A 22,851-nucleotide genomic window follows, 5' to 3' on the forward strand; every position below is an offset into this window, starting at 1 on the left:
GAGTAAATGCAGAGTAGTGTGTGTACGCACATATTGAGTAAAAAATGTTCCCACTTTTTTTAAAGTATAGTCACAGCCGGATCATTGTAATACTCTGGAAGGGTATGGAGAGTATAAACCTTTTATATTTAGTCAATTTAACATGGTAAAAACAGTGAAAGCGTAGATCTGGAGCTTAGTGCAGCCGCTACGCACAAAGCTGGGGGGGAGGAAGGAAAAGGAGGAGACAGCGATTGCACTATTTCTGACGTCAGAATCTTGCCGCAGAGATAAGCCGCGAGGCTTAATATTAACTACAATGTTACTTCTTTCAAAAAGAGCGATAGCGCGCCTAGGGATTGTCGAGCTGATGAACAGAGACGCTTTGCGAGACGCATTCCAAACACTTTTCTCGTTCTGCGCACAGACTCTGGCGCAGTGCACGAAACAGAGCCCAAACTATGAGCTGAGCAGATAAGAGCTGTGGTGGAGGAATTGGCCAGCGGTCGTGTAAACGCACAAACAGAAGATGGGAACGGCGGGCGAGGATCTGCTGGTGACACTCCAGATACTACCCGGTTTCTTCTCCAACTGCCTCTTCCTTGCCCTGTACGACTCGGTGGTTCTGCTGAAGCGCGTCGTTTCGCTGCTCAGCTGCTCTCGGTCCGCTGGCTGCGGAGAGTGGCGCCGCATGCTGACCTCGGCGGGACTGCGCTCCATCTGGAACAGCTTCCTCCTGGACGCCTACAAGCAGGTAAACTTTTTATTTGGGTAGGGTCTAAGTGCTTCGAGTGCCTCGATGCAGTGACGTCATTCAAGTGAACTCCAAAGTGGTGTAAAAGACGTAAAGTGTTTCTTAGCGTCTGCTCGCTCACCTGCCTACACGGCCCATCTGCACGAACGTTTGCGGCACGCCCTTGGAAAACTTGGTCGAGGTTTTTCATTGTCTTCGCGCATATTGAGCAGAACTTGTTTTTCGTGTTTGGAGCTGTGTGTGTGTGTGTGTGTGTGTGTGTGTGTGCGGAGCATACAGTTTACACAAAGGGCTGGCCAGAATGAGAAGCGTTACAGAATCGCATGACCAAATAGTTAATGTTTTATCACTATAATACTGTGTGCACGCACAAGTATTATCAGAGCAAATACAGGTTATCACGTTAATCCCATTGGATAGAAAATGGTTGCAGTTCATGTGGAGGTGCAGCAGATGGCCCCCGCCCTCACAGCAGTGTAACTTTCTGCTATCAGGAGGCTGCTCTGCTAACGTTTCAAACTAGCAGATTTTGTTACTCCTGGTGATACCTCGACGTTTATAATACGTACACAGAGATATGTGGATACATCACAACCTGTAAAATGAAACAACATCTGTTGCTCAGCTGCTTTGATCAGACAAAGTTATCAGAAGACAAATATTTTACCCACAAAATGTGATTTTTATTTATTTTTTGGGGGGGTGGGGGGCAACTCCATAGTGCCCAGTGTCTCACCAGTGCCCCCTGTGGAAGGGGAAACCGCAGAGTGGGAGTCTTTGATTATATAAGAAATTGTCTGCAACCATGGAATTAAACCCTAATGTAACCCTTTGTTTTTTCTAATTGTAAATAGAGATAATATATTAACAACTATTATGAATTAATTTATATTACAGTTATTAATAAGCTCACACTATAACAACAGCACTGGTCTAAAACTGGTTCAGCAAAAAAGTTCTGCTGGAAAATCAATAGTTACTGTATTAACTATTCGTATATGTCTATATGAGTATGTGTGAAAAAGGTCCACAGGTGTGTGTGTGTGTGTGTGTGATAGCCAGACTGTAGTGTGTGTCCCTTGGCTTTGTGCCTTGGACCCACTTTTTTAGCACAACAGCCTGGGCCTGTGGGTATGTAGGGGCCCCTTCTCATGCTAGCACACATAAAAAAAACGCTGTATCTGAAATTAACTGTACACTTTTCAAAGTGTACAACTTATTGTGCTGTTGTAATGTAAAATATGAAAGAGGCTTAGCGAGGACCCAGGTTCCTCTATGCGTCCGCTATGCTATTAGTTCAAAAAGAACCCACTGACAAATCTCTGGAGATTAACATGTTCTGTTAAGCCTCTGCACACCCATGGCACACCCAGGTACCACGGCTGTGTGGAGTTTTATTTTTCCTGTCAGGCCTTTATTGACGATTACGCAGTCTACGCCTGACTGGCACCTGTCAGCATTTCTGTGAACTTTAAAATGTTCAGGGATCTCCTTTAAATCTTTAGGATAAGGAATTAATAAAACTTACATGTGAATACTGCACAGTACGACAGCTTCAGCCTGAACGTCATGATTGAGGAGTTCCTATTGGCAGTATTCATTCTGGGAAATATGTCACAAGAGATTAACTTTGGGTCTGTCTCCGTACCCACATTTTCCGTCTTGTAACTGCCAAAAGCCCACTATAAGACCTCGAAGCCAGTTTTACCTCCAAGCAGTTCTTGGCAGATATGGCGCCTGGTTCGTTCCTGCAGGAAAGACAAAAGTAAAGTATTTTTCCTGTGCCAAGGAAGGAACCCAGTATGTAAACATCACAGTCTGTCTATCTGTCTGCCTACATGTCAGTGTTTCTTTCAATATTATTACGTAAAAACTAACTGGCCAAACTTTATGGGAGAGAATGTGGTCTGCAGCACACAGTGAACGAGGGTCGGCATAGTGCACGTGCAGTTTGAGGTGACATTGAGCAGCCACCACAGGTTCAAAGTGTATGTCTAAATGGGGTTTTATTCTTTTCTCAATTCTCTGTTGTATACATACAGTTACAATGGTGGAACCTTGTGTTTCAGCCATGTTTACAGTTCAGTGTTATGCAATCCTACATGCTACCAGTCTTATTACTGCATATGTTCTACTGAGAATGTCCACTGAGATTTGGAAGGGTGCTACACAAAGTGTCCGTCAAATGGATGTTAAAATCATTTAATTCATTCATTATTATTATTTAATATTTATAATTATATAAATCTATATTTTAGTTTGATGACAGTATGACAAACTGCTTAGTTATGTGAAATCATCGTCAGTGAATGTGGTCAAAGCTACTACACTCTGGCCAGTGGACTGTTTCTTATGTAGCACTTTTCTCCTCTGCTGAAGGCCTCAAAGAGCTTTATACAACTTACATCAGTCACACATTCACTCCCATTCATACACTACCAGTCAGAAGTTTGGACACACCTTCTCATTTAATGTTTTTTCTTTATTTTCATGACTATTTACATTGTAGATTCTCACTGAAGGCGTCAAACTATGAATGAACACAAGTGGAATTATGTAGTAAACAACAAAGTGTGAAATTACCATCTCCATTGGGTTTAGATCAGGTGACTGTGCAGCACTCTCTTGGTCACAGAGCCCTCACACAGTTTGGTTTCACACAGTCTCCTCTGAACAGTTGATGTAGAGATGCGTCTGCTGCCGGAGCTCTGTGTGGCATTTATCTGGGCTCTAATCTGAGGCTGGTGACTCGGATGAATTTATCCTCAGCAGCAGAGGTGACTCTTGGTCTTCATGTGAGACAGTTTCATCGTAGGACTCGATAGTTTTTGTGACTGCACTTGGGGACACTTTCAAAGTTTTAGCAATTTTCTGGACCAACTGAGCTTCAGTTCTTAAATTAATGATGGGTTGTCGTTTCTCTTAGCTGATTGGTTCTTTCTATAATATGAATTCTAACAGTTGTCAAATAGAGCTGTCAGCTGTGTACCAACCTGACTGCTGCACAACACAGCTGATGGTCCCAACGTCATTAAGAAGGCAAGAAACTCCACAAATGAACCCTGACAGGCTCACCTGTGAGGTGAAACCAGGTGATGACATCATGAAGTTCACTGAGAGAAGGCTGAGGGTTGCAGCTCTGTCAACAAAGCAAAGGGAGGCTACTTACAGGAATCTCAAATATAAAACATTTTTAGTTATTTATCTTTTTTTTTGCTACATAATTCCATATGTCTTGCTTCATATATTTGGTGTCTTCAGTATCTACTAGAGCTGGGCGATATGACCCAAAATTCATATCTCGATATTTTTTAGCTGGATGGCGATATAAGATATATATCTCGATATTTTTTTAAAGCCATAAAGTAAGAACAAAAAGAGAGTTCTTAGTCAAAGCTGTGTCCCAGATGTCACACAGGCACTTTTATTAACATACAGCATAGATGAACATGAAAAAAACTACTCAAAAATAAATCATGAGCATTTATTAAATAATGATGCTCTATAAATAAAAGAAAACTATGTTGTTTTGTGCATAACAAAGAGCTCACAATTGTGCAGTCAAAATGTAAACTAACAGACGCTGAGCATAATAACAGACAGATTTCACAGCTGCTCTGTTCCCAACTTCTACTGCGTGACTGACAGCCTGGAGTTTGAAATCCGCTTCGTAACCATGTCTCTGAACAGGAGCCATTTATGGTCCTTATACACACACAGTACGGTAATATTACGTTGAAGCACAGTACGTATCACTCCGCGAGGCTCCTCGGTAGCCGTAATGCTCCGACAATCCATCAAGCGGTGCAGCTCCGTAGCTTAGCAAAGTCGGACTAAAACATTTTTTGACAGATTGCTGAGCGCCGTGTACCACATAAAATCGGTTCGCGGTCATCAAGCACAACCAGAATTCATACAAAAGGCGAGCAGTCAACTTTTGAGAAAATGAAAGGATTTCAGGCCGTGCATGGCGTTAGCGTGGCTAGCTCGTTAGCGTGGTTAGCTCGTTAGCGTGGTTAGCTCGTTAACACGTTGACGCTGTCCAGCCCCACGCACGGGGCGATGCGCAGTAACTCATTAACGCAGATTTGCCGTGTCCATCTTGTCGCTGCCTGCAGGTGAAGCGATGGGGGAGGAGGGGGAGTTGTGTTCAGTGAAGGAGAGGCGAGGTCGAGTAACGTTGCGTAAAGACAAAAGTGGACGAAAGAGAGGCAAACTTGCGGCTCCGCAACTATAATTATAACGTAACATAGACTATATCGATATAAAGGATATTGTCACATCTTATATCTCGTATAAAAATATATCGATATTTTTAAAAAACTCGATATATCGCCCAGCTCTAGTATCTACAATTCAGAAATGAGTAAAATAAAAATAAAGAAAAACCATTCAATGACTGGTAGTGTATATTAGCAATACATAAATCCATTGATTTTGAATAGGTTAGTATTGTAAGTCTATGGCTATTTATCTGTTTTAGTGTTGCTAATGGTGAAGCTTTCTGTTATTTGTTAGGGCAGGCTGACTATGTTTGAGGGAACTGTGGAGAGATCAGATGTTTTGGACATATGAGTCTCCTTAACAGTGTAGCCACCACCTGTCAGTAGATCAGTCAGGGCGTGGTGTTATGGTCATGATAGATCTGTCTGTTGACTTGTACATCACTCTGATTCCAACATAGGCCAAGCAGTTCTCGTCTTCTATTTCTTGGATTTTTTAGTGTTTTCTTGCAACAGTTTTTAAAGACCTGATTCCCAGAGTTACATCCGAGTAGTTAATATTGACATGTGTCTGCTGCTGCTGATGTGAGCTATATTGCTAGCTGCTGCATATCCTGAGTCTGGGAACTAAAAAACGTGTCCTATTCAGCAGAGGGAACTCTTTCTGGGTTGGGACAGTCTGTCTTGTCTCTAGACTGCGCTTTGCCGAAAAAGACAACGCCTAACAAACAAAACAGCAGATATTATATTATCATGTCACTAAATACGCGAAATATATCAAAGACAATTCAACAAATATTTTGAGACAATAATTCATTCAAAAATTTTCACATGAACTGATGTAAACTGCTTCTGCCTGCCTGATCACGCTTATTGGTGCTACAATCAGCTGATTTCAGTTCATGTGTGGGAGGAGGACAATAGTGGGGCACGCTGCAGCGTGAATATGAGTATTACTCTGGAGTAAAAAGCAGAGTATGTACAAGAGTGCGATGGACAAGTGCAAACTCGAGGACAGAACAACTGCATTATGCTGCTAACGCTTTGCAAGCATCTGCACCAACAGCATGCTAACGCTAAGCTAGCCAAGAACCCAGAGTGATGTTTTTGTTTTTTTTGTTTTTGTTTTTTTGCCTGTCCCGTTTGGATCTTTAGCTATCAGAATTGTTGTCTGAAGGCCAAAAAAGATGCCTAGCAGATTTACTTTACCAAATGGACCATTATGGCCTTGCCATATTGGTCCATTTGATTCACCTTTATTATAATTATGTATTTATTTTATTTTATTTTCAGTTGTTACAGACGGGACAGACATGACTGGGGGATAGGACAGGGAGAAAGAAAGAATGAAAGAAAGAGAGGGAGAGAAAGACAAAATAGAGGGGAGAAGAGATGGTGAGAAAGGGGGGAAGAGAAAAAAGCAAACAAACAAACAAAAAAGAAAAGAAAACACCTGGATCACCTGTCGAGAGGAGAAAAAAAAACAGAAGAGAAAACAAACAAACAAACAAAAGCAACATAATAAATACAACACCATCACAATAAACTAGCTAACAGTAGATAACAGTAGATACTAAATATTAAATGTTATTGTGCAGCACGCAGGACCGACAGTGCACAATGTGCTTTGAGGTAGCAGCTAAGAAAGGTGTAGTTTGTGCCTGTGAACACCCGTGTGCACACCTGTGTGGATCGGCACGCTTGTATTCAAAAGGTTTCTCCATGTAATGATCTGCTAGGGAGTGTGGGGAGCCATAGCCCCGTCCCCCAGGGCATGAAGCAGGTATGGAGGAGATCCAGGCCCCAGACATTCAGAGGCACCAGAGTACGAGGACCCAAGGAGGACCACTGGGGGGGTAACCGTGCCACCCTCCTGGGAAAAGCTGAGGAGAGCCCCAAACGAGAGGTCACCCAGCAGCCACGGAGCAGAGGCCAGAGGGGGTTGCAGTTAGGGCTGTTCGATATAACGATATATATCGGATGACGATAGAAAAACGTCTATTGTTTCATTTTACGCTATCGTTTGTTTCGTGGTGTCGCAAAATAAACTGTTTAAGGCAATATTTTTTCATTATTTTGATGGTCACTGTAGCGGCTATATTACTTTCCTAAAGTTCTCTCTTTCTCTTATGTTTAATATAACCACACTACAGACGGACAAGCGCTTGTTTGTATGCGTTGTCGTTAGCAACAACGACGGTAAAACCACCTCGTGTCCGCTTGTTTATTTTCCACATAAACCTTTCACAATAAAGCTCAAGATCCTGTTGAGACTTTTCAAAATAAACTGAATCACGTGAAAGATGCAGAGTATTTACGGATGAGAAGCAAAAAAGAGCCGTCAGGTGCTAAAAAATAAACCGTAGACTCAAACGTTAGAACAGGCTTTTCCCCGCAGCACGCCGTGTAATAAATACTCACAAAGAAAACAGCGGCCGTTACAACCTATGTCTAAAAATGTATCGTTTCATGCATCAGTTAAAACACTCGACTCCAGGTACGCGACGCCCAGCTGGAAACACTTCACGCAAGTCGAGCTGCCCGACATTCACAGAATTTACAGAAAATGTTACATTTTTGTGATTTATATCGTTATCGGACGGTAGATGTCTTAATATCGGGATATGAGATTTTGGTCATATCGCACAGCCCTAGTTGCAGTGACGTGCCCGTGGGCTCTGCTGGCAGCCAGCTGTGCCAGAGAGGACCGAGCCAGAAGGGGACAGAGGGGCAGTGCCTCCCCTGCACCCTGGTGACACCTGCATCCCAAGTCCTGCGTGTGTGTGGGCGTGGTGGAGCGGGAAGAGGGAGGCAGCTGAGGATGGGGAGGGAAGAAAGGGATAGGTTTAATTTAGTTAATTCTGCAAGCTTAGGAGAGATATTGATACCTAAATATTTAATGTTTCCAGATTGCAGTCGGGTAGATGAAGAATTATGGAAGGAGCAATTAATCAGAAGAACTGTAGTTTTTGACCAGTTAATTGAATAATCTGAGAATCTTGGGTAGGGATGGGTATTGATAAGATTTTCACGATTCCGATTCCATTTTCGATTCTGTTTAACGATTCGATTCTTTATCGATTCTCTTATCGATTCTTTTTAAAAAAGGAGAACACTAAGGTCGATTAGCTTAGAACTTTGTTTTATATCTTCTCTTTGAACAAGATAGAAATTTAGGAGTAACATGGCCTTACAAACCCAACAGTGAGATCTTAAGAGATCCACAGCCTACGGCTCTTCAATGGGGTGTCACAGGGTCCCCAGGAAAAAAAAGTTGTAAATGTAAAATAATAAAATAAATATTCTTCTGTAGCAATAACAAAATATAACATAAATTATTCTGTAGCAATTACACAAGAATATCCAGTAATGTCCCTGCCTACAATTACACACATTCACTTACTGAAAATCGGGGGCATCTGCTGTGGCACATGTGTGCAAGCCTTTGACCACAAACTTAGTCACTGCTCGGTGACATTCGTCTATCCTGGCCTGAAAGGAGATGCTAACGGTAGACTGCAGCGAGAACTGCCAGCCAGACTCTGTCTGTCTCATCATGGTCACCTAAATGCACAGTAATGGCAGGTTTTGTAATAAGGCAGATCGCGCTAACATAATATGCACTGTTAGCTGATTATTTACCTGCCGCATTAACGGGAGAGGACGTGCAAACGTTACCGCTGCTGCTGGGTTAAGATTCACGAGTCCGGAGCGGAATTAAAAACACGACATTCATTTAAGGTCATCGCCTGTTTTGTGAGCAAATGCTTTTGCATATTCGTAGTGTTTCCTCCCTTAAATGAAATATCTACTTTGCAAGTATTGCAAGTTGCCCCGTTGTCATCCGTTCTCGTAAAGTATAACCAAACTTTTGAGCGTTTGAGCTGCTTAGGCGTCATGTTTCCTGCCAGGTAAATGACGCTCCGCAACGTGGTGATGTCATTCGGGGCGACTGGAATCGATGAGGGAATCGATTGCAAAAATGGCAAACGATTCCAAGGAACTGAAACAGTGGGAACCGGTTCTCAACAAGAACCGAGTTTTGATACCCATCCCTAATCTTGAGAAAGAGTTTATCAATGCAATCACCCCAGAGATATTGGTTTTTGAGTTTTGGAGAAAAAGTAACACATTATCCGCATAAAGGCTGATTTTATGTTCCACGTTCTTACATTTTATGCCCTTAATTACTGAATTCTGTCTAATTGCTGCTGCTAGTGGTTCAATAAAAATTGCAAACAGTGAAGGGGAGAGTGGGCATCCCTGCCTGGTGCCCCTCAGGAGACAGAAGCTGGAGGATGTTTGGTCATTTGTTCTGACACAAGCTGTTGGGGAATTGTATAATATTTTTAACCAGTTAATGAAAGAGGTTCCAAAACCAAATTTGTGTAAAGTTGCAAACAGAAATTTCCAGTTAACTCTGTCAAACGCTTTTTCTGCATCTAAAGAAAATATTGTAGTTTCAATGTTTTTACTGCATGAGTAGTCTGTTAAATTAAGTAATCTACGTGTATTTGTTGATGAGTGCCTACCTTTTATGAAACCAGTTTGGTCAGGATGAATTAAGAGGGGGGTTATTTTCTCTAATCTCTTTGAGAGAGCTTTGCAGATTATTTTAAGGTCTACATTAATAAGGGATATTGGACAATAGCTTGAGGCAAATACAGGGTCTTTGCCTGGTTTTAGTAAGAGACTGATATTTGCAGAGTTCATATTTGATGGAAGTCTGCCCTTTTCTTTGATTTCCTGCAACACTCTGTGAAAAACTGGTGCTAGAATCGTCCAGAATTCTTTGTAGAATTCTGCAGGAAAGCCGTCTGGACCTGGAGCCTTATTATTAGGCATACTTATCAGGGCTTCCTGGAGTTCACCTGGCGTCAGTGGCGAATCCAGTGCCATTGCTTGGGTATCTAATAATTTTGGAAGAGTTACGTTGTCGAGAAATTGATCAATTTCGTTTTTAGATGGGTTTATTTGTGGTGTATATAAAGTTTCATAGAAATCCCTGAAAATGTTGTTTATTGTTTTTTAGGGTCATATATTGTGTCTTTGTACTAAGAATTGAGTCTTTTTATTAATAATTTCATTTAATTCTAGTTTTGTTTAGCGCATTTTATTCAATATTTCTTGATCTTGGTGAGACACATAGGCTTTTTCTAAGGATTTGATATTTTTTTCTAGTTCAGAAATAATCCAGAGTGTTGTTAAAGCTGAGTGAATGCAGACCCAGCCCATCTGCCGCCTCAGTTTCTACGTGTTAATGGTTCTAAAGTAGAATCACTGTGGTGACAGCTTCAAAGGCTCCTCTTTGGTTTTTGCTGCCGTCTTTGTGTTCAGACCTAAATACTAAGAGAAAGCTCTTATGTGTGTCCTCATTAGCATAGGGAACGTTTTTATTGTTTGTATTTGGGACATTTTAGGGAGAAACATGAAAGTAATGTAACAAAATGTAAAATAACATTGCTTTTATCCTGAGTCGTGGCTCATTCTGATGTTGGTCCGTTACATCTTCTCCTACCTACAGCTCCCCAGGTTGTCGTATGTGATAGTGGGCAGCTGGAAACAGCTGTTCTCCTCCTCGCCAAAGGATTATCTGCCCCATGTGATCACAAACTTTAAATGTCTTTTCTATTGATATTTAAATAAATAACGCACTACTAGGAAAAGTGAAAGATTTGGGGCGTGAATATGAACTTGCTTGATTTGCTTGAAATATGAAACACTTTTGTTTTGATTACACTTATTAGTAGTTGTATACTCATAACTGACTTTGTTTTGAGATTTTGGTTAAAAATATCTTTTTGGATATGCTTCTCATCTGGTTGGCTGCGTGTGCTCAACATCAGTGCCATCTGATGCTGAGGTAAACTGTGTGTGTGTGAGAGAGAGCGAGAATGCTTTCAGTCGTCATAGAGTCAGTAATTTAATGTGCTCATCATTCATATTAATATACTTTATATAGCAAAAAGTCTTTGTTGTGTCTGTAAACTTACAGTACTTAAAAAATCCTCTTACTATGATATCGACCTCATAGTACCATATCACCCCAATATAAAACGCCACTCTCAGACTGATGGCTTACTCGTGGTTCTAAGGGTATTTATAAGTAGAACAGGAGGCAGAGCCTTCAGCTTTCAGCTCACCGTTTGGATTCGAGGGACAGACACTCAGTTCAATTCAATGTTATTTACACAGCGCCAAATCACAACGACAGTCGCCTCAAGGTGCTTTATATTGTACAGTAGATCGCACAATAATAGATACAGAGAAAAACCCAACAATCATATGACCCCCTATGAGCAAGCACTTTGGCGACAGTGGGAAGGAAAAACTCCCTTTTAACAGGAAGAAACCTCCGGCAGAACCAGGCTCAGGGAGGGGCGGGGCCATCTGCTGCGACCGGTTGGGGTGAGAGAAGGAAAACAGGATAAAGACATGCTGTGGAAGAGAGACAGAGGTTAATAACAGATATGATTCGATGCAGAGAGGTCTATTAACACATAGTGAGTGAGAAAGGTGACTGGAAAGGAAAAACTCAATGCATCATGGGAATCCCCAGCAGCCTACGTCTATTGCAGCATAACTAAGGGAGGATTCAGGGTCACCTGGTCCAGCCCTAACTATATGCTTTAGCAAAAAGGAAAGTTTGAAGCCTAATCTTGAAAGTAGAGATAGTGTCTGTCTCCTGAATCCAAACTGGAAGCTGGTTCCACAGAAGAGGGGCCTGAAAACTGAAGGCTCTGCCTCCCATTCTAACATTTTGACATCTTAACAGGAAGAGACCAGCAGAACCAGGCTCTGGCAGCCATCTGCCATAACCGGTCGGGTGAGGAGGACAGGACAAAGACACGCTAATGATTAAATACAAAGTGTTGTATAAAGACATAGTGAGTGACACCCTCTCTAGCTTATAGATAGTGGATCACCCTGAACCCTCACTTAGTTACACTGCTGTAGGCCCATGCTCACCTCGATAAAGCACTTTCAGGTGACTGTTGTTGTGATTTGGCGTAGTATACCTACAACTTTCTTGAACTGAAGTTTGCATGGACAACAATGCATCAATATTTTTTCAAATATTGATGGACATGAAAATATTTTTTGACTTTAGTTTTTCAATGAGGAAAATCAGAATGGGGGACTTTTTCATGTATGTAAAAATGTTTGAATTCTGGATTCAAACTATAAAACTGGGGGGAAAACTACGCCTCTAAACATGCACGATCATATTGTTACTGTATGGCATAAATGTGTAACAGTATGTATACAATTATGTTGTAGACATAATTATATACATACTGTCAAATCTAAAACAACCCCATACTGAAATTCCAGCACAATGCCAGATGCTTTGCAATAGCAAGAGTTAAACTATACCAGGCCCAATATGCCAAAAAAAGCATAAATGCAAATCCCAGTTCTTGTTCTTCATGTGCACAGTCTACATTATTCATCTCTATTTTACCTCTTTAGGTGAAACTTGGCTGTGAGGCACCCAATTCCAAAGTGGTGAAGGTGCCTGATGGGCCTCGGTGGAGCAGCACCATCAGAATCCAAAATGGGGGTGAGTGCAGACTTCTGGATTTTGAGTCATCAGATCGCCCTCTGGTGGTCAACTTTGGCTCAGCCACCTGACCCCCCTTCATCAGCCACCTGCCGGCTTTCCGGCAGTTAGTGGAAGACTTCAGCGATGTGGCTGATTTCCTGTTAGTGTACATTGATGAGGCTCATCCATCTGATGGCTGGGTGGCCCCTCCCATGGGTTCTTGCTCCTTCAGTTTCCGGAAACACCAGAATCTGGAGGAAAGGATGGGAGCGGCACGTCAACTCACTGAGCACTTTTCTTTGCCGCCGCAGTGTCAACTAGTCGCTGACTGCATGGACAACAATGCTAATGTGGCTTACGGTGTGTCCAATGAACGGGTGTGTATAGTGCAACAAAAAAAGATTGCCTACCTGGGGGGCAAAGGGCCATTTTTTTACAATCTGAAGGATGTGCGCCAGTGGCTGGAACAGAGTTATGGTAGACGGTAGGAGGACTAAAAGTGCCTTTTTAAAATTCTGAAAACAGAGATTATTTGGTTTTGTAAGAATGTGTTGTGATGATATTCTTTACCATAAAGCTGTAACGTATTATCTTCCAAAATTTCAAACGAAGGGTCCCTTTTACCAAAAGAGGGGGGAAAAGGGCGAAGGCAAGAGACAACTCAACCAGCATCTTAATAAAGTCAACCTCATCCTCCTCACCTCAAGCCTTACCTCCTGAACTAAAGTCAAGTCTTTTGCATAAAAAAAATGTGCATAAACGTGCGTATTTATTTCAGATTTTGTCAGAGTTACTGCCAGCAGATCAGACATGCGACCCAGGGGGTCTCCAGACAGCTGACAGGAGCAGTTAAACAACAACAGCAGTAGCTGGGATAATGTTATTCCAGCTACACAGAGAGGAAAGATGCTGAGTTTTATTATTTCTTAGTTTGGTAAAAATGTTATTACATCTCGCCTGATGAATGTGTTATTGAGACTGAATCTCTAGAAGACTGTGAGTCAACTGCTTTCAAAACGTGAGATTACTTTGGAAGGATCTGTTCTCACTTAAGGGTCAGCGTGAGACAGCCACATTAAGTCTAGTTTGATCATGAGCACTGAACACAATCCAAAATATGTTGTGTAGGCACAGTGGATACGTACATACACAGGTTATGGTTAAAAGCATCTGATCACAGCTGCACATGTACTTTGCATGTAGACAGAGACTGAAGAAAGCCAGCCCTTGTAAAAATCACATTTACAGTTGACTTGCATTGTTTGCAAAGGAAAAAGCACTTTTGTTGACTTTATGACCAGATATTTTTCCAGGAAGTTTCATGGGCTGGACTGCATGGAAAATTCTAGGCAGACGCTCAGGGTGGATGATGGGTATATCCAAGTGCAAAATTGGTTGTCAGTAAATGAAGATTGTATCTTGAGTTCCGAATGTTGTGTACTGAATGTTCAATGGTTTGGCCAAGTCTTGTAAAGTGATAGTTTGGTTAAACTCTTAAGCCATGAGTAAACTGGTTTGGGTTAAGGTTAAGTTGCAGCTAGCTACATGCTAAACATTCACAATTTCACATTTAACTGGAAGTCATTACCTTTCAAATCAAGTCTTTGCTTTTGGCTCTCGGTTAGAAGATATCCATTTAGATATGCAATAAAGATGAACAGTTAAATAAAGTGGTACTAGTAAACCTAACCCTAGCCCTACATTTGTCACTGGTGACTCTGTGGATGTTAATAGACCTGCTGTTTCATCTGTGTCACTTCCTTTGCACACTCTGAGAAAAAGGCTTGAAAGGGTGATCAACTTTTGGTTGAGCATTTCATTTGAAGTTAAAATAAATAACTGGCAGTATTAATGGAAATGCATCAGACTTTGAGCACCTTACAAATGTGGATAAAATGACTGTTATCTCGCTATTACTCTGACAACAGGTGAGATGCACTGGGAGCTTTTAGCTGTGTGTGGCTATAAACAAATCAGTCACTGAAGCTTTGTTCATGAACTATCAAGTGATCTGCACCTTCGGTCAAAAGTACACCTCCCAACTTACAGAAAAGCTCTGTTTTGTTTTTGTTTTTTCATTAACATCTTTTCAAATATTCATTGATAAAATACAATTTCATCACATTGGCTCAAAATGTTTTGGTGTGTCGTTCAGTTTTGTTTTAGCGTCAGATCTCAGGATCCTGCATACAGCTCTCTCTCTCTCCCATGTCTTGTGAAGAAGATTTCATTTTTAAATTCATGTTTAACAGTTAAATGTAGATGTAATTTCAGATTCATATCATTTAGAACTTTGAACATGAAACCATATTTCTCAAAATATGAACAGTTGAAGTTCAGTAACTGTGAGGTTATGGGTGTTTAAAATCTGTATGGAACATGTCCAGGTGATTCTCTTTAAATGAAAGCTCCTTCGAACAGATGCTTTGTCCTGGTCACAGTGACAAAGGTGTGCAAATGAAAACCTTTGACGAAAGAGTCCACAGCTCAGTCTCTGGTTGGATAGAGAACAGCACCTGGTCAACGTGACACAGATCCAAAGCATCTGTTTTCATTGTCACTTTGCTAATGTCTCAATGACTGATATCAATAGCTCTATTTTCCATTCTCTTTACTGTACTTTGCCATTATTTGAAGCGTAATGTATATTTTTATATGTCAAAGGAAAAATAAGTGGAAAATAAACATGAATGTGTTCGTGTGGAATTCTTTTATATGTTGTCTCTGCACCCAGTGCCAAAAAAAGTCCATTACTTCAGCATTTCAAATAAACAGTATAATGTGTTTACTGCAAAACTTCAAATAATAGAGTAGTTTACATCCAGGGATCGAAGATCCATCCATCACTTTCCTCTTATCCTTGTCAGGGTCAGGGGGTGGGGAGCATGTCCCAGGCAGGGTACACCCTGGACGGGTCGCCAGTCTGTCGCAGGGATGGATTTAAGTTCTCCTTTTCCAGAAATCCAGAAAGGACATCCATTTGATGTTTTATTTACTTTCAGTGGGACATTTTTTTTTTACTCTCCAAAAGTAAATGTGAATTATGAACAGATATTTTGGCTATGTGCAGCCATGCAGATAAATAACCATGCAGGAGCCATTTAAAAAGTCCAAACACCAAGAAAGTTGTTAGACAGAGGGGATTTTTTTCAAACTTCTATTTCCTAATTTATTAAGGAATCTTAGCAAACCTATTAACTAAAACTAACTAACTAAAACTAAAAAGTAGATGTGTGATATGTTGGTAACATGCAGAAGGTTTGCAAAATGAGGTGAAATCTTGCGGACACTCACCTGATCTATTAAAGCACAATCTTGAGAAGTTATTGAGCCACGTTCTTCTGAGTTCAAAACACTGTGCAAATCAACCTATAATATTCTCTTCTGATGATAATGAGTCCCTCTCAACATCAAAAGTACGTCTTCATTTGTACAGCTGTCGTCAACAGCCTAAAATAATAATTATAAGAAATGCTTTCATATAAAGCTGTTATTAACAGCTGCTCCACCACATACTGCAGTTCTGGTGTTTTAGGTCAGGTATTGTCTTTCTGTTACAACACTGACACCATGAGGTCAAGTGGGGTCATTTACAAAACTGGTTGTTTTATTTTTGTTTGATAAGAACATTTTTTAATCTTTGTCATTTCACCATCCAGCCACCATTTGACACTATAATTTTATTTCTTATAAAGAATGTTTTACACCTATAGATGAGCACAACCAGGTGTCAAGAATTAGGAGTTTGGTTGTTTCTGCTCTTGATTTACTCAAAGTTTGTATGATGGACATACAAACATGACCAGCACACATTGTTTGGGCCTTTTAAGAATGTTGTTAGCATGTTTAGATAAATGTCAAAGACTGGACTCCAGGCGGGTGACAAAAGCTGCAGTGAAGACTGACTGCTTACAATGAGCTTCTGTGTGTGTACACTCACATCTATTAAAGCACATCCTGGTTGAATAAAATGAAATCAAATATTAACGATCCTCTTTGTTCAGTTTGTACTTAATCACTCATTCAGTATTATTAAATAGCATCCCCCTCCGAGCTCCTTATTTTCTTTTCTCATTTCATTGTATCTATAGTGACCCAAATATTCTGATAAAGCTTACATATAATGTCATCGAAGTCCAAATGAATATATACTGATTATATACAGGACATATTGTATATATATATTGGACACATTTATGGGCACACTGCTAAAAGAATGTAGTTGTATACAACTCATACTTTTCAAACAGTTTGTACAAAAAAAAACTAAAAGAAAAAATCTAAAATTCTTTTTAATGATGCTGCCAGATTAAGGCTTTCACAGTCCCAGATCTTCTCTTGCTGGCTTGCTTTTTCTCCCTCATGTCTGTGTTGTTGCACACGTGTTTGTTTACAAACGTTCCCACCTCCTTATTAGTTACTCACCTGTCAAAATTTAGCTGATTAACTCACCTGCTCCTCATTGGGTCGTTATGCCAGCTAATTAAGGCTGAAACAACCTCTCAGTCATCATCAGAATGTTGTGTTAGTCAGGCAATGTCTCTGACTTTTGTCCTGCGCTAAATTCTGTCAGTCTTTGCTCACATTTAACCTATGTTTCTATTGGTATTCTATTGAACACAACACAAAGCCATCTTTGACAAGCACGTTTGAAGCATCTCGACCTACTGTGGTTTTGTACAATCCATCAAATCCACCAAGTTTTTATCAGAAGCGATGTTTGGCTTCCAAGTGAAAAATGACGTCCTAGTTCAGCCAAAGAGGATAGATAACTTTTGTTGTACCAACTCTTTGTAGCTCCATCAAGTCTTAAGTATGAAAGGACTGGCTGTGGCAGTGATTCTCCGTAGATTGTTTCCTCCACCATGGTGGTAAATCGGCTCTCCTTGTTTGATGTTTGCCTTCATATGTTCTGCTTGGTTTTCATCTGGTCTCTGGTTGACTATGAAACTTACCTGCCTTATCCCATGGCAGTTCTGTTCACTGCTACACCCAGTCCTTGTGGTTCTTGCAGCTATCCACCTCACTCCAGTAAATACTACGCTTTGGATAAGCAGTAGAGAGTGAGCACTGACACTCAAGTACCCATCCCATCCCAACCTCAAACTCTTCATTTATAGTAAAGGAAGGCTATGAAGGCCTCAAGTATAGCAATGATTTAGAAACACCTTAGCTTTCTCTTATAATGAAGAATGCATTTCTTAAAAATATGACTGTTAGCATGTTATATTTCCATAAAAGTAGAGGTTAAAGTGGACCAGCACAATCTGGAACAGCCTTCCAACAGATTCAGGTAATGAGAAATTAAATCTGATAGGCAGGTGAATGCATACTACAATTGAATTAATTTTTCATGTGCTGCAGCTTAGCAGTCCTTCCAGTGACAGCATTGAGATACATCCTCTGTAAATAAGAAACTAATGACATCCCACAGTTAGCTTACGCTTCCAATACACCCTTTTTTCTTCCCCCTGAGGTGCAGATGTAAATAAAGTTGAAGTCGGAGTATTTCAGCATTTAGCTAGTACTACAAAATAAGAATAAACATAAGCAGAGTAACAATTTTTAGAGTGTCAGGTAATTTCAAATGTAACTTTTCAAACATCTCAACAAATGCAGCCAGTTTGGCACATAAAGTATCTGTTAGCCAATGTTTAGTGCTGCTAGAAAAAAAAGAAATAACGTGCAACAGTGAGAGATGAAAAAAGACAGGACAGGACATTTACTGCAAGCTAAAGTGGTTAGTTTGCATTACTGTGGTGAACTGTACAGTGATATACTATGTTGGGACTGGTGCAGGAGCAGGCTGTGGCGTTCATGGTCAATCTTAAGTTAAATCAAGGATAACAGAAATCAATTTATACTTAAGGTAAAGACCAAGATTATCCAAATGTTACCTTTGATACTACCTTTATGCTCTTGGAAATCAGTCATACAACTCATGTAACATCTGGTTATATCTTGTTGAATTCACTTGCTTGAATCCACAAAGAGCAGTGAAACGGGAGTAACAGCAAACTGATCATAGCGTGTACACAAAACTCTGCTTAATCTCACAAAGACGTTGTTATGACTTAATAAATGTGATGGATTTTTCCCCCATGCTGCACCGCATACCCAATGTTAAGGTTAAACAGGTAAAATGGTAAGTTAAAATCAAGCAACCTATTCTCCAACAATATCTCCAAGAAGATTCCCCCTCAAAATAGTGATTAACCTGCAACACTGAAGACACCATGAAATAATAAATATGGAGTTTTCTGTGTGCTGAATAAAATTCGACCTAAAGCCACAGTTGAGTATCTGTTGGCCAGCACATCGAGGGCTGATCACCTTTAGAGGGCCCGCCTTGAGACTTACTGGGTTATAATTGTCCAAAGGCTCATATATCTACAAAGTGTGGATATTGTACTGTGTACCTGTCTCATGGTCTCCTGGGGCCTGTACTGATAATTATAATTTTTTCAGAGACGAACCACAAAAAGAATTTGGTAAGCATACAGTTAAAGGTTTAGTGTCATCACTAATGATCAATTAAACTGTGGGGTTTTTTAGAGGTAACCAGAAGGTGTTAATTTTAGCTAATAGAAAAATTAAAGATAGAATCCTTGTCAAATAAAGAAGATTACAGAAAAAAAATGACATGAATTAAAAAAGGCTTTCAATGCCAATAACTTCTTTCAGTATTGTTGTCATGACAATTTCAGTGTCAAGGAAAAGAAACAAAACAAAAAAACAAAACAAATATACAACATAGATGATGATTCACATAGAATGCTCAAAAGGAGTTGTCTCCTTATTTTGCCAGGCCACTTTCACAACCTCAGTCTCAGTTCTAATTTCCCATTCGTCAGAAGAATGTTAAATGCTTATTGACGATGGACTAATCTCTGTGCTTGTCCTGCTAGACCTCAGTGCTGCGTTCGATACTGTTGACCATAATATCCTATTAGAGCGATTAGAACATGCTGTAGGTATTACAGGTACTGCGCTGCAGTGGTTTGTATCATATCTATCTAATAGACTCCAATTTGTACAAGTAAATGGAGAGTCCTCTTCACACACTAAGGTCAACTATGGAGTTCCACAGGGTTCAGTGCTAGGACCAATTCTGTTTACATTATACATGCTTCCCTTAGGCAGCATCATTAGAAGACATAGCATAAATTTTCACTGCTATGCAGATGACACGCAGCTCTATCTATCCATGAAGCCAGGTATCACAGACCAATTAGTTAAACTGCAGGAATGTCTTAAAGACATAAAGACCTGGATGGCCGCTAACTTTCTGCTTCTTAATTCAGATCAAACTGAGGTTATTGTACTCGGCCCTGAAAATCTTAGAAATATGGTATCTAAGCAGATTCTTACTCTGGATGGCATTACCTTGGCCTCCAGTAACACTGTGAGGAACCTTGGAGTCATTTTTGACCAGGACATGTCCTTCAATGCACATATTAAACAAATATGTAAGACTGCTTTCTTCCATTTGTGCAACATCTCTAAAATTAGAAATATCATAGAAATATGCTGCAGCAAGAGCACTGACAGGAACTAGAAAGAGAGAGTGTACATCATCCATACAAGGTCTTGTCTAAGCGGAATAGAACTGCATTAGCCCACTAGAACAGCTTACTTGTTCTATTGGGCTTGAAGATTAACCATATTTACCCAACGAGTACAGTATAACGTCTGAGGAAAAAAAAGTTTTATTTGTTATCAAACTGATGAAAAAAGGTTATGAAAAGTAACAATTGTAACAAAAACGTGATTTCTAAGAAAAAGCCTGCACCTTGTGACTTAATGAAAATGACAGGTAATGGAAACATAAATGGACAATTAAGCAATGATTAATGGTCCCACAGAATTTGCCTTTCCAAGGCCCATCCTTTTGCTGTCTTTTTGTCATAAATCTGATGTTGTTCTCTCCAAAAAACTTCAAATGAAACTAAACGAATCAGTACCGTCACCCAGAACAAGAAAGTCATGGTACAGAAGAAAGGGCACGTTGTATTTGTCGGACAGTAATTAAATATTCATGCAACTTTAGAAACATCTCTTTTTAGATTTCTAGGCTAACAATACATTTTTATTCTTTATGAATAGCAATATGATTCTTCACATTCTGGTTAGAGTCTTTCTCCATGTAAATTAATAACAGTTAATAAATTTCTCATGAAATCTGTTGATAAACCATATGTTTAGTCTGTACAATAGTGGTACTAAAAATTACAACTGTCATGGTATATGTACAATTTACTACCTACAAAGTACAACAGATAGCATGTAATAAAATATGTAAACAAATTTCTTCTTTTTTGACACAGTTGACTGCGATAGCAGATAGAATTCACACTTTCAACATTAGATTTATTTCTGTATACACATTTGTTAACAGTGTTGTAGTACTGCATTTGTCTTCTTCCTGACACCTCCATAAAAAAGAGAATGATACGCAATGAACCAACACACAATTTTGCAAAGAGAGAAGACCACCACTAGCTATGCGTCGATATTAGACCTTTTCTTTTGCAGATTTTTCAGCAGTTTTCAGGGGCTCAGAAAAGGGCAAGTCCCAATCTAATGATGACGTTTTGGCTTGTGCATTAAAGAGAACGTGGTCCAAGTCGAACACTGCATACTGGACTTGTGCTATACCATATGAATCAGGATGGCATGCATTTTACAATCACGTGTTTCTTACCGAGAGAACTGGCAAGCTCTCTCCACAAAGCAAGTCACTGTGTCAGCCAGACAATGAGAATAATTGTGTTATGAGGTCTGCCCTCTCCATTAGTTTATACACAGAAATCATTTTCTTTTCTTGCTGTTCTTTTGTTGGGTTCTCGTTTGCTTGGAGCAAAAATAGTTAAGACACAGCACTTATTTATAAACCATAAAAATTGGTAATATTTTGATACAAGAGTCCTTTATTTTTACAACCATTGTGTGCCTGACCCCCTCTTGTTAAGCACTATGTTGTTTACATGCTGAAAAGGTGTAATTTTATGAGCCTTTTGTAATTAACAATTTCACAAAAAATTGTTTAATGCCAAGGATCACGTAGCTCTAAAAGTCACTTAGGAGAATGATGCTGTGAAGTATTTCTCTACCGATAATGTCTCTGACCAGATAGAAGAGTAAGGTCTCTAAAGTTGCTATTTAACCTTGTCATTAAGCTTTTGCTTAATAGTAAGTGTGCTTTATGTTACAGTACATATCATCAGTTCAACTACTCAGCACAGTATAAGAATTTTCAAGTTCCATATTATACCATCATTTGTCATAGCTCCTCACGAGGAAACTGATAAATAAAAGTTCTCTTAGTGCTCTCTTTCTTCGCTCTCTCGTGTACACGAAAGTCTCACAGTCACACATAATACTCCTTATCCTTATTTTTCTGTCTCTTGTTGCTGCCTTTCAAGCTTTGCTGTTTGTCCTTCACGACAGCGCCATTGCTCTGCACAGCCGAGTTGGTTATGTAGTTCCTGCTCTCGTCCACCTGGTAGGAGCCTTCATCCCTGTTCCTGTACTTATACATGGCATATAGAAGGATGAGGATGCACAGGGCAGCGGCCGCCACTATTCCGATGACCATCCCGGTGGTGCTGCTAGATTCGCGGACCACTTCCGAGGGCCCTGGAACTCGCCTGACGCCTGGCTCTGTGGGAAGTGCTGTGGGTATATTACGGAACATTGGGGAGGTTATTAATGGGCCCCTCAGCTTGGTGCTGTCTACCTCAAAGGATGTGGGCAATGGAAGCAACGCTAGGTCGGGCCGGGGTTTTAGCTCGCGGTTATTCGTTTTGCCAGCTGGCTGTTTGGAGGGTTGCGGTGGAGGCAGAGGTGGTGGTGGTGCGGCTCTGGTCGGCGGTTCGTGCTATGGTGATAGTGGTAGTCCTACTGCGTCTGGAGATGGAAGGTTTGTTACGTATAAAAGTCTTGGGTGCATTTGCTTTGTAGTCACCTTGAAAGCCTGACGTGGACAAGGTCTTATCTGTTACCAAGAAGAAGGTTGAGTAAAAATCTTCATCATCAGTAGGGTGGCAGCTTAGACTTGAACGCTTTCCCAGAGCCATACCCCGATATCACCAAGCCATCATCATCACAATCATCGCTGCCTCGGTCCGACAAGCAAGGTAGCCCCGCCTCAGTGGCCTTGGACAGGGACTCTTTGGTGGTCTCAAAATGGTGAGGAGTGGGTGGTGGGTTGAGGGAGTGGGAATGAAGGGTGTACAAGGAGCTACAGAGGGGTGCACTAATGGATCCTCAAGTATTTTGACGACTAACTCATCTCCTGGGGTTGGAGACACACATGTAGACACGTTAGAGGGCAACGTTTTATTAAA

The 22,851-nt window shown here is 40.5% G+C and overlaps 2 protein-coding genes and 1 long non-coding RNA gene across 3 annotated transcripts in view; 1 reads left to right on the forward strand and 2 right to left on the reverse strand.

Moving 5' to 3' along the window:
- Nucleotides 1–338: 338 nt before the first annotated feature.
- LOC112843126 (uncharacterized) lies at nucleotides 339–2,912 on the reverse strand. Its single transcript, XR_003215270.1, has 2 exons — nucleotides 855–2,912; nucleotides 339–723 (listed from the first exon to the last, which is right to left on the reverse strand). It is a non-coding gene; the product is annotated as an uncharacterized LOC112843126 (long non-coding RNA).
- On the forward strand, nucleotides 470–15,208 carry dio2 (iodothyronine deiodinase 2). The gene is made up of 2 exons (XM_005477716.4): nucleotides 470–733; nucleotides 12,430–15,208. Exons 1-2 carry the CDS (start codon nucleotides 509–511, stop codon nucleotides 12,988–12,990), a joined length of 786 nt encoding a protein of 261 aa, XP_005477773.2. The 5' UTR covers nucleotides 470–508; the 3' UTR covers nucleotides 12,991–15,208.
- Nucleotides 15,209–20,195: 4,987 nt separating this feature from the next.
- The window catches only part of nrxn3a (neurexin 3a), a 233,810-nt gene continuing 231,154 nt past the window's right edge, over nucleotides 20,196–22,851 (reverse strand). Inside the window, 4 exon segments of the mRNA XM_013264683.3 lie at nucleotides 20,196–22,331; nucleotides 22,333–22,545; nucleotides 22,547–22,689; nucleotides 22,692–22,799. Coding sequence (XP_013120137.3) covers nucleotides 21,873–22,331; nucleotides 22,333–22,545; nucleotides 22,547–22,689; nucleotides 22,692–22,799 — 923 coding nt within the window. The 3' untranslated portion in view covers nucleotides 20,196–21,872.

Source organism: Oreochromis niloticus, linkage group LG19, assembly GCF_001858045.2.
Source record: "Oreochromis niloticus isolate F11D_XX linkage group LG19, O_niloticus_UMD_NMBU, whole genome shotgun sequence".
NCBI lineage: Eukaryota > Metazoa > Chordata > Actinopteri > Cichliformes > Cichlidae > Oreochromis > Oreochromis niloticus.